Source organism: Syngnathus acus, chromosome 2, assembly GCF_901709675.1.
Source record: "Syngnathus acus chromosome 2, fSynAcu1.2, whole genome shotgun sequence".
Taxonomy (NCBI): Eukaryota; Metazoa; Chordata; class Actinopteri; order Syngnathiformes; family Syngnathidae; genus Syngnathus; species Syngnathus acus.
The window spans coordinates 8,357,975-8,370,382 of NC_051088.1; the positions used below are offsets into that span (position 1 = coordinate 8,357,975).

Consider the following 12,408-nt stretch of genomic DNA (forward strand, 5'->3'; position numbering starts at 1 on the left):
TGTGCGTGCATGTGTGTCTGCGCACGCTACTTTTTCAAACGTTATGTACGCCACATATGCGGATTGAATTTGGCTTTGTTTGTGTGAATATGATTTGTGTGTGTGTTTTTGGCACATGGTGCAGTGCAAATGCGGTCAGCAAGCTGCGGCTATGCGCCGCTAGTGTATACAGAGCAATGTAATTAGCCACACAGCACCAGGAAGGCTTGGATAGGCCTCACCCCACAACCAAAAGCCTCCCGCCTGTCTCCTCTTTAACCTCTTCACGAACTACACACTTTTCGGAGGGATTATAATGGAGGACAAAATGGGCTCAAGGGCACATGGCGTTAATTGTACCTTTGTCCAAATGAGAGAATGAAAGAAGCAAGGAGAAAATAAAGTGTCTCGGTAAGTGTACAATGCAAGGCCTTTATTTACTTAGGAGCAGAATTCCACCTGTGCTCCAATACTGTAGGCCACTTTTCAAAATGACAGCTATGATCATCCAATAATTAAACAAAAGATTGCAAAAAGATGCAATTGGAAATCTTAAATTTGCTGGACATAGAGTGAAGTGGCCAAAAGCGACGGAGCATCCATCGCACATGTACGTACTGATGTGTTACAACTGAAAAACGGCCACCCTGTTTTGGGTTTTGGGTTTTTACATTCAGTTTACTGGCCTGCTTTTTAATGAACCACAAAATGGTGGTGCGATAGTCATGGAAGAAGTCCATTGCCACAACACAAGAAACAAAGGAGAGTGCAAGGCTTTTTTTGAAAGGCTTTTGGCAATGATCGATTTCCCCAGTTAACTCAATTTTATTTACTTCCTGTGGCAGTTGACCTCTGCTCACTTTTCAGCCAAACTTGGAGGAGAACCACTAAGTGCTGAGACAGACAACGTCGGACTTTTGGGTCCTTTACTACAAACTAGTTGCCGATGGTCAGATTACTACAAACTTCGCACGCTGCTTGGCAGTTCAGTCACTTTTGGCAGTCTATCGTGCGCGGTCTTGCCTCCATGCAGCAAGTGCAACCGTTCTCACATTTTAAGCAGCGTGATGCTTATAACTCAAGTATGAGTATTAGCAGTCGTCCAAATCAAATGCCCGCCACATCATTTTACGTGGCCCGCGAAGACAAATTGTGCATCAAATTCGTGTCATTACTAGAATTGCAAATTGTCTTCACTTTTAAAAATTCCTTTTTTTTTTTTTTAAATATTTGACCAGTTTTAAGTAGTCTGATTTGAAAATGAGTTATTTGTCAGTTTGTTTTGTAGCTTATACTGTATATAATATGAGAGGTGCTCATACATTTATTTGGGTTGACAATCATAATGGCCCTCCGAAAGAAATTATGACTACAATGCGGCCCGCGAAAAAAATGAGTTTGACACCCCTGAGATAAAGGCTTGGTTTTGTCTGCAGTTAAGTCTCAGCTTCCATACATATGTACATCTTACAATTATTAGGATGAGGCAAACCTACTCTTAGCAATGTTAAATACAAGCCGAGTGGTAGATGGGTGTGAACATTCCCATCATCCTTTTCTCTAAGTAGAGGACACATGAGTGGTAAGAGGCCGTACGGTGTTAAACCAGAACAAAGAAAGAACAGGAACCAAATTCTAGAGCAACCCAAAGTGGAATAAGAGCAAAGTGAAGAGAGAATTCAAATAGAGATAATTGGTGGAATGAAAAGCCGTGGCTAAGGAAGCGAGTCGAGACGGCAAACTCCCTCCCTAACTCTTTCTATGGCTCACCTTTCCTTCGACCCCTCATCATTGATTATCTTGGGCCCATTAGGGCCCATTGTTAAAAACAAATCATTAGGGCCGCTCAATGGGCTTAGAGCCTGGCGCTCCATTTGTCTGGCCTTAAATGGCGCTAAGCTCGCCGAGCATCTGCCAGGCAAATAGGGAGGGATGGAGAAAAATAAAGAGAGGAAGGAAGTCGAAAACATGGGGGCTTAAAATGGGGATGAAGAGAAGGAAGCCAGAGCAAAAAAGCGAAAAAGCGGAGAAGGCGAGAGGACGATGTGACGGAGAGAGAGAGATGAAGCAAGATAGGGAGTGAGGCGATGGAGAGAATGTGAGATAAGGGAAGGGAAGGGAGGGAGGGCAGGCGGGCGGTGAGCGAGGAGGGAGCCTCATCCATTTTAATGAGCTTCCTGTGTAAATGTGTTCCTGCGGAGAAGGAGCCGAAGGCGGCCGCGCGGCGCTCCTAATCCCCCCACGCTCCCGTCATTAAGGGCAGTCCTGTCACACACACACACACACACGCACGCACACACGCATGCACGCACGCACGCACACACACACACGCACACAACTTCACAAAACACACATACGCACACACTTCGCCTGGGCTGCTTCAGGACAAGAACGCTGTCGCCACTCTGACAGGTCGTCACACACGAGTGAATTTCCCAGAAGCCCTTGGCCTCACTGGCGGCACAGCGAGACCCACACACACACACACGCACACACATCCACACACACACACACATGCACGCGCACACACAGGCTAACCATGGAGCTTTGCGTTCTTATGAGTCCACCTTACATTTGTACAATAGGAATGTATGGAAAGGCCAAAAAGAAAACATACCAAGGCACGCCACTTGTCTGTCCAAATTGCGCTCTAAAGAGGGAGCGAAAGAATGAGAGATGGAGGAAGGGAGTGTCAGGCGCGCTGCTTTCCCGCCTTCCCTCCCTCGCCCTCCGTGATTAGGCCTAATTATGGTGGCGCAGACGCCTGGCAGCCCCAGTCATGCAGCTTTAATTGACCGTTATTCATCTGTGGCCTAACGCTAGGCAACGGTGGGCGGTGCAAAGAGACGGAAGAAAGAAAAGGGAACATCTGAGAGGCGGCAGTTGAGGCAGTTTGGCGTGCGGGGGAGATGACCGCGGGTGGGGGTTGATGGCGGTTTTTGCGTGAGCCGCGGCGTGGCCTCGTGGAGCTGCGCGTCGCGAGGCTAATTGCTTGCCCTGAGGGATTAAACCAGGTGATTACACACTGGGTGGTGTAATTACATAAGAAGCGGCTAGTGGGGCCCCCAGCCCGCGGCCCTGGGGTCACGCGCCACAGCCCTCACCCAAGATTAATTGGAGCTGCCACAGGAGTGCAAGGCGCCGCCGGAGAGAGCGGTTATACGATTAGCATTAACATTTCAGCGGCACAGGCGATCGATGAATGCTTTTCACCCCCTCCCCTACACACACACACACACACACACACACACACAGACACACGCACACACACGCACACTCAGACCAATAGCTCACAACCATCACAGACCCTCGTCCCTGCATGCGAGTGTTCCGTCCAAGCTGTTCCGCTCCCTCGCCACTAAGCCAAGCAAGAGACAAGCAGGCGCTAGCTAATTTGAACATGGTTACAAAACAATATTTGCGGTTGCACGCGTCCCGTCGTTGGTTCCCACTTTGTTTTCCTCTGTTCCATTCCCATATGTGTCTGTGTGTGGCGACGGGCTCACACACAGATGAGTGGCGCTAGGACAGAAAGGCAGCGGAGACCAATGTTACTATATCGAGAGAGTTTGAAAGTAGCACTTCCCAAATTAGTTGACCAGACCTGGCTATGGTTAATTTAATAGTCGAAATCGTCATTATTATTTTTACTATTTTGTTTTTCCTGACGAACATTGCACAGAAGTGGTAATCTAGGTCATCCAAACAGAAGCACTGCGGCTAAACAGTGTCGTGGCGTTTGCAACAGAGTCCAAGAGTTAGGGTGGAGTCCACCCATAATACTGGTTGAAGCATGGTTCTGAATCTTATCTTTAATTTGCAAATAGCTAAAACAACTCAAATTGTAATCTATATGATGATGTCATATAAGAGCAGCTGTTGGCTGTTGCAATATGCTGCCATAGGCATTTGTTCAGATTAGTCGACTGGTGCTATTGGGTACTAGTCGACTAGCAAAATAGTCGTTCGTGGTAGTCCCAGTTGAAAGCCCCCCAATGGAAAAAGGCATATCCTTTGCCACCTCGCAGGCTGCGAGCGATCTTCTCCACCTTGTCTTCCTCAAGTTAAATACACATTTTGACATTGTCAAGAGGTCAAGGTGCAGAAGCCTCATTATTCTTTCAGCTTTTTAAAAAAAAAAAAAAATCTCCTAACTGTTAGGATGTACTGGGAAAATGAATGCAGGAGAGCATAACTTAACGAAATGGGCAGTGATGAAGAGGGGAGGGAAGAGCAGGCGAAAAGAAGGGCACAAACAACACCCATTTTTCATAGAGGACAGAGAACAAAAAGAGATGGTTTGGTTAAAAAGAAAAAAAGAAAGACACTGAGTGGGAGAAAGGTGAGAGGCGCCTTCCCCCCCTTGACGAGGACAAAGGACGAGGGGGATAATGGAGAGGCCTTTTCAAAAGTTGAGGTTGCGGGACGCGCCATCTTTTTAGCAGCATCAATGCTGGCCTGGAAAGCGGGAGGGAGTGAATGGGGGCATCAAAAGGGGAGGGGAAGGGGGGTGACGGGACGAATAGAGGCGGGATGAGTGTTAATTAGAAGGTCCTTCAGCCCGTGGCCCCGGTCAAGATGCAGGGGCCGCCCCAGCTGTCAGAGCATGACACACTGGCATTGTGCATTCAGCTCTCATTATGTGTGCGCATTTGTGTGTGTGCGTGTGTGTGTTTGTGTGTGAGCGGGCAATGGAGGGTACAGCAATGGCCAGCGGTGCTTGCTGCAGCCTGACAAGACTGATGAGGCACTTGGGCGACGTCGGGGCCTCTGGAACACGGCTGATAAAAATACACCGTACACATCGATGTGGCAGCACGCACACGCACGAGAAGGGTTGAGGCGCACGACGAAGCGAGAAAAACAATAACATGGTTGTTGGAATGAACGCAGGGCCCTTTAAATTCAAACAAATTTTCTTTGCTTATTTGCCTCCACAGGGAACTGTCCCAACCTCCGCCCCTCCTTTCACCTGCGACAGCCCCTCACATCGCTTTAGGACCTCACTTGCGGGCTCCTTTCCTTGGCTTGCCCTCAGCTCTCTGCCAGGCCCCCGGTGAGTCCTCATTTGACAGTTTAACACCTTTTTTGCTAATGCGTGCATTTGTTTCCAATGTGTGGTTGTTAATACACAGAGTTGTCTCGAATGTCACACACAACAACCTCTGTGTATTCCAATTTCAAAGTCAGTTTGCTCAAACTCGAACTCTCGCTATTAGAAAATATACCTTTAAGTTGTTAGTTATCTCCACGGTGAGTCACTTCCACGATTTATCAGCAGTTTTTACACCGGATAACCATCCTGATGCACTCACACATTATTTTCATCTGGTTTAGAACCGGCAGTGGCTGCGTACACTGCAGACACAAACCCGTGCTGTTTATTGTCACACTACCTCAGCTAAAGTCTACATTTAAGTAATAATTTAAGATTCTTACCAATCATACATGTGTTTATCAATTATGAAAATATTTTTGTATTCATCAGTAACTCTGATGAAATGGCAGGTCTGTTGAGAGAGTTAGACGATGAAAGTCAAGCAAGCTAATTTGTATACATTGCATTTATTCTTCTTGTCAGCCATAATGGAGGGATCAGCCCGAACAAAAGCAAGTATTGCTTTTCTCCATTACAATGAGCTGAATTTCCTTACATTTTTAACGCTTTGCCATTGCTAATACACTATGAATGAATGAAAATCAAAACATTTCTGTTAACTTACAAAGTTGAAGTCTTATATAAAATTGCTGGTGTCGGGTGGAATCCTCATTTCTGTCATAAAGTGATTGGGGCTGGGCGACCAAAGGCAGCTTGGACCAGGGTTTATTGGCGAACTCAAAAGACAGACTATAAGAAGCTCGACTAAGGAGGAGAATAACTGAACAAAAAGACAAGATAAAGACAAGAACGACGACGACAGACGAGACGAGAACAATCCGACAAGGGTGTGGCACGCAGACAGGACTTATATACGCGACAGGTAACGAGAGCAGGTGACTGTGATTAATACATAGATTGAGAGTAGACACAGGAAGGGAGGGGCGAGCACACAGACACTGACAGAACTATTGACAACCTACACATAATGGACTGACCGGGGACGAGTCGTGATAATTTCACGTTTGTTGATTCATAACATTGCATTGTGAAAGAGAGCAAGCCATCTTCAACACCACCTTTGATTGGTCAATAATTTGTAAAAATAATAAATTAAATAAATAATGAATGAAAAATAAATAAATAAGCGCCAACAGTAAAAAATAACAGATTTGAGAAACAATATGAAATGTATATAATTAATTATATTTTCACGATTTATTTTCCTCTACATCAGGTTACAGTTTCCTGCAACCGGCTCAAGCTGAAATTTTTGTGCGGCAGCAGGAGATACTGAGGAAGCAGAATCTAGCCAGGTGTGTGGATGTTTGTCAATGTCATAGCTAAAAGTTGTTTGTGGATTTGAGAGTCTTGATTTTTTTTCGGATAAGTCATTCCTACGGAAAGTGCATTGTAAAATGTTGACATCTGACTTGATGAGACTCTGTGTGTTTGTCTGCGTCAGACTTGAGATGTCAGCCGAGTTACTGAGACAGAAGGAGTTGGAGAGTCTTCACCAGCGACAGCAACTGCTGAGCTCTGACCCGCTTGCCGTTCTCCCTGCCGGCCTGCCCTCGGACCACCCGGCCCTGCGGAGCCTTCAAGACATCCCCCAGGGTCATCCGCTCCGAGAGGAACTGGCCCGCAGCTCCAATGCCATGCTGTTGCTTCGACACGGGGCGACGGCGCCCCTGCTAAGCGCCAACCAGCAGGAGCAGCCCAAGACGTCGTCCACCCACAAAGACGCCCAAGCGCAGAGCTCCACCACTGGCTCGGACGCTGATAATTCCAGGAAGGCCCTCCGCCGGGGCCCTCAGACTGAGCTCCGCGCTGGCCATCGCAAAAGAAGAAGAGAGGACAGAGGAAGCGAGGGAGACGAGGACATGAAGGACTCGGACAGCGAAACAGAAAGGTTTGACGAGAGGCGGGGAGGCGACGGTGCTAAGTCGAGGAGTAAACACAAGGACAGAGGGAGTAGAGAAAGAGACGGCAAGGGGGCGCGTGACGGCACCAAGGACAGCCATGAAAGCTCAGGCCGGCTCAACGCACCTTGTAGTTCAGCTGGCAGCGACTCGCCCAGTCACCACCTGTTCACCTCAGCGCTGGGAAAGTCGGATGTCAAGCTTCAGCTTCCGCCTGGATTTGTGCCACCTCTGCCCGCTCTTCAAGGACAGTCATTGCCCTTCGGATTCCCCTACATCAACCCTTACTTTCACATGGGTGAGCTGTTCACACACACATACACGCTCACACGCACAGACACACAAGACTAAAAGGCAGCATGTGAAACCCATTAGCGTCACTTTGTGTGCGTATCTGGCTCCCCAATTGAGGGCCTGCCTTTGACCCTGACACAGCATGCCAACAGCACAGCCACGTGGGAATTTGCTTTTTTTGTTGTTTCAGAGCAAAATTTTGAAGGAGACCGTTTAGATAGTGGCCACAGACTTCCAAAAAATAGGCCAAAGGTTTGCAGTATACTGTCACTCCCATTTGAAGTTTTTTGTCAAACTGAACATCAACTAGAAAATCACTTGTCCCCTTAACAAAAAAGATTTGAATTCCAGTCAGAAAGTTTGACTGCTTTATACCTTGTCCTTTAGTATTTGTTTAACTGTGTAACAAATAGCAAAATCAGCTAAATTTTGAGGATTAAAAAACATTTGTTTATCTTGTGTCATGTCTGTTTGTTTTCCTTTGTATTTAATTATTTTAATGTATCCTAAAATGCTGTTGAGCTCATTTGAAAGGGGCACCTTGCAAAAATACTGTTGGTATTAAATGCTGGGCTGGAATGATCTAATGGCAGTTCTAGTCATTTCATTGAGGTCAAATCATTTGTGATAAGAGCGCCACAGAAAGAAATAGGTCAAGGCAACGCTGAACATGTTATTTCCGAGAATATCTTGTATGAGTCTGTACCAATTGTGAAGAAACAGAACAGTCCTCAGTCTCTCGTGTTTTAATTGATTCCCCCCAATGACTGCTGCCCTCAGGCTCTGTGGGAGGTCTTTTCATGGATGGGGAGGACTCGCTTCCAGCCAACCCCATGGAGGACTTAAGCAAGTGGAGTGTGGAGGACGTATGTGGCTTCATAAGCAGTCTGGCCGGATGTGCTGAATACGCTCAGGTGAGACCGGTCGGACAACAAGATAAGAGGAGAGAGAGAAAAAGGAGGGCAAATGGAGGCCAGGGGCAGGCTGACCAATAACCACAGAAGTGTGCAGTCATCACCATAGCGTCGCCTTATGGGCCTTATGCCCAATGAGTCAGGTTTATTGAGAAGTGTGCGCACGTGTATGTGTGTGTACATACTGTATGTGTGCACTTTTTTGTGTGTGTATGTGTTCACTTGTGGAGGTCTAGACCTCTTATTTATGTTTTGTTCCTTGGTTCATGGCTGCTGAAAATAACCCCATTACAATTCTAAAAAACATACAAAATTGTTTATTTTTATCGCCTACTGCCCGATGACTGCTGGGTTAGGCTCCAGCACGCCCGCGACCCCCGTGGGGACAAACGGTATAGAAAATGGATGGATGGATGAATGGAAATAAAGACTTGATTAATATAACATTAATTGTAACTTTTGAAATCTGAACCCAGGTGTATTTGGACATGCAGACCTATACCTTGGCAAACGGTCAACATTTGTCCTTGATGTCACTTATTGCAATACTTTCCTATTCAAATGTGACTTTGGCAGCATCTTAGGGCAGATGCTAAGTGGTAGCAGCCAACTCAACGCAAACTGTGCAACAACACATGTAGACAGACAATGTAAGAATACCTGTAGATATTTTTTATCTTTGCATAAAAAATAATAATAATAAAGATTACTGCAGCTTACTGAGTCACATTTTATAGGACTTAAAATAGTTGTTTGTTGAATTGGCAGCATTATGAGGTTTTACTTTAGAAGGTGTCCAGGGGCTGGAACAGATTAATGTATTTCCATTCATTTCAATGGGGAAAGATAATTTGACATACAAGTGTTTTAAGTGAAGGAACATTTCCAAATTGTATTTCTTAATTTCGTAAATAGTTAAACAGTCATCAGATTGCAACATGAAATAGTAATACCACATGAAGGCTTTGCTATTGAGATAAAATAGCCACACCAGTCTTCGCACCAGAGCGACGGTGATAAAAAAAAAAAAAATTAGGAATGAACCTGTGGTGTTAGTCGTATGTCGAGCTCGTGTGTGGATGCGTTGTGTGCATGCGTGAGTGTTTGCGGCTGAAGTGGCTGTGTCTCCGCCAGGTTTTCCGGGAGCAGGTCATTGATGGGGAGACATTAGCTCTGCTCACTGAGGAGCATCTGCTTGGCATCATGGCACTAAAGTTGGGCCCTGCCCTCAGGATTCGCTCGCAGGTACACAGACTGCAGCCGTGCGTGTGTTTGTGTGCGCCAGGTAGTAGATCCGAGAAAGTCAGCGTAGTATAGACTCCCTACCAGTAGCCTGCCCCAAAAAACAAGCCTTCTCTCTCACGCTCTCTTTGTCTCTCTCTCTCTGTTGGAATCAAAGTGTATGCAGCATGTAGCTGCCATCCAGTCTTTGCTGAGTCTTGTTTCCTCCTCTCAGGTGGCGCGGCGCATCGGCAGACTTTTCTACATGACCGGATTCCCTCTGGCGTTCCCCTTTTCGCCCTCGACCAGCTTGCGCCCCTCGGAGCGGGATGGGGAGCCCCCGGGTGTACCCGCCGACACCCTCTCCTTGCCCCTTACCCTGCTTCAGAGACCCGCCTCCACGAGTGAAAGCTCTTCTCCTTACCGTGGGCCCACGCCGGGCTGCTCTTCACCCAAGCAGGCGAAGGCCAATGGCTCTACAGCGGTGGGAAGATAAGGGCTCCCTCATCACAGGGTTCGCTTGAACTTCCGGGCCTTAAAACAGAAATGGAAGGGACAGGAATAAAGAAGGCGACGTAAAGGACAATGTGGACTGGATCCTGGCCAGTGGCTGAGTCTGAGCGGAATCCAAAGAAAGTGGCTCGGGAGACGCACGAGGCGCAAAAAAGAGACAGCTGGTCACAGACAGCATGCCAAAAAAGAGGCCACAAACGCCACATTCTTGCAAGTCAGACAAGCCAACGGCAGCGGAAAGCCGTCCGTCCGTCCTTCTTTCTTTCCTTCCTTCCTTTCCGTGCTGGCTTTTTTTGTCCACCTTCTTTTCTGTACTTGTTCACTGCAAGCCCTGCACAATCCAGGAATAAGACTCATATCCTTCCTTCTCGTCCTTGTCCGGCCTTGGGGAAGCTGTCGTCGTGGTCTCTGAGGCTGGAGCGGCGCCACGCTAAAACAAGCTCCGTCTTATCACAGCAACTATGCATTCCACTGTCCTGATACCAAAGATGACCGGATGAGTGGAATTGAAACCATGTTTCTGCTTTTGTTTGCATGAAGGGTGACGGACAGAGAGAAAGCGAGAGTGGGGAATAAATAATGCTAGTGCCTCAACATGAAGCACTCCATGGTATTGAGAAGTATTCGGACCACACTGACAAGAAAAACTAACTGCAAAAAAACACATCTTAGTTTTGCAAGAACTAGCTCTGAATTTTACAGAAGTAACCTTTTTATATTGAGAAAAAACACCATGAGAATAATATTAGTATATTTTGAGAATAGTGTAGATCTTTTTTTTTTTTATAACAGAATAAGTCAACTGTTACAAGAATAGTAAAAAAAATACACTGAATATTAAGAAAGAATAAAGTCAAACATTACATGACTGAATAGTTGAGCGAACGAAAGTCTGACAATTACAAGAAAAAAAAAAGCCAAAAAGGGAAATACACATAAATAGTTGAATGCGCCGGCATTTCAACAAATATTAAACATTTCCTTCTGCAAAATATATGGCCAATCAGTGTGTCTTCAATTGATTGATTGATTTTTCCCTCAGTGTGGTCCTAATAGTCTTGCGAGTAAAAGACGTGTGTTGCTGGAAACAATAGCTCACATCTTTGGACATTTGTGTTGACTACTGTGGGAGGGTTTGAAATAATAATAATGAGAATAAGAAGAAGAATGATGAATCGTGCAAAAATGTACAGTCATGCTTGAGATGAAAATATCCTGACGGTTGCATACGTGGTACTTTCAATTTTTTGCTAAATGTAGATGCACGAAAAAAATTACTTTTTCTTTACTAAAGTAATAATAATATTAATGTGACTCGCTGGACTTTTGTGGTACTTTTGTTCATATATTTTTCTCTCCCTTTTTTTGGACATTTTTTAAACTAATATTAAAAGGCGCTCCAATCTTGAATGCTACTTCAGCATATAAACGAGGACAAAGTATTTATAGGACTTAGTAAATGAAGCAAATTATATGTATTATAATTAACCCCTGAGATGGATTCCAAAGATACTTTTATTTTTATTTTGGTTGCAGGGAAAAGAAAGGCACAGAGCTCTTATTGCATTTTTTTTTTTTTAATCTACGCAAGCAATTGATTCAAGTGGTCCCTTTAAAGGTTTTTTCTTCATCCTATTTTTCTATTCACCGCACGGGTGAAATAAATAATACAGAAATGACGCCTTTTGTCTCTTGTGGTGATTGCCTTGTTCACTGTGGATGTCTTGGTTTTCGGATGCTTCAACATTGAGTCTCAAGGCAGATGGGTTCAAATGGGTTTAAAGCCTGAATTTGGATTTTAACAAGGGTTGGGGTTACACCAGAGCAGTACAGCATTTAGATTAGATTTGCGTGGGATTGATTCCCACTCAGTGTGCATTGTTTGTTCGTCTCTATATGTGCCCAGCAGCTGGCTGGCGACCAATTCAAGTTCTACAATAGTCTGCTTTTCGCCCAATGTCAACTGAGAGAGGCCCCAGCGCCCTCAGCAACCCTGACCAGGATAAGTGATGTTGACAATGGATGGATGGATACTAACACTGGGTTAGGGTGTCAACATGAAAGTTTTAAGATGAGGTCAGGCTTTCAAATTAGGTTTATAGAGACGTTAGGGTTTCAAAATTGGGCTTCAAGTCACGATAGGTTTTAAAACATAGGTTGGGATTTTAGGTTAAGGGTGCAAATTGGATTTAAGTCTGTATCATATTTTCAAACTAAGTCGCGGATTTCAATCAAATCCTGCACCTCAACTGCGAAGCAGACATGCTCAACAGTGCCTGCCCAGCAGGAACATTAAGAGGGGAAAAATAGGAGCAATTTGAAATAGGTTGTACTCTAGAAGAAAATGTTCAGGTTTTAATATAATTTAATCAGTCAGAATTCTTTAGTTGTATTTAGAGGGGTAAAAAAATCTATAACAAAATGTAATGTTAGAAAAAAAAAGGTCACTATTTAAAAAAATAGAAAA

At 45.2% G+C, this 12,408-nt stretch overlaps 1 protein-coding gene across 2 annotated transcripts in view; it reads left to right on the forward strand.

Annotated features, from left to right (window-relative positions):
* The window catches only part of samd11 (sterile alpha motif domain containing 11), a 45,525-nt gene extending 33,905 nt beyond the window's left edge, over window positions 1–11,620 (forward strand). The window contains exons 8-13 of one of the 2 annotated variants that reach the window (XM_037272593.1): window positions 4,920–5,035; window positions 6,315–6,393; window positions 6,543–7,297; window positions 8,074–8,207; window positions 9,342–9,452; window positions 9,664–11,620. In XM_037272593.1, coding sequence (XP_037128488.1) covers window positions 4,920–5,035; window positions 6,315–6,393; window positions 6,543–7,297; window positions 8,074–8,207; window positions 9,342–9,452; window positions 9,664–9,924 — 1,456 coding nt within the window. In that variant the 3' untranslated portion in view covers window positions 9,925–11,620. The remainder of the gene's footprint in view (window positions 1–4,919; window positions 5,036–6,314; window positions 6,394–6,542; window positions 7,298–8,073; window positions 8,208–9,341; window positions 9,453–9,663) is intronic. The other variant, XM_037272601.1, reaches the window with a different exon arrangement.
* The last annotated feature ends 788 nt before the right edge of the window (window positions 11,621–12,408 follow it).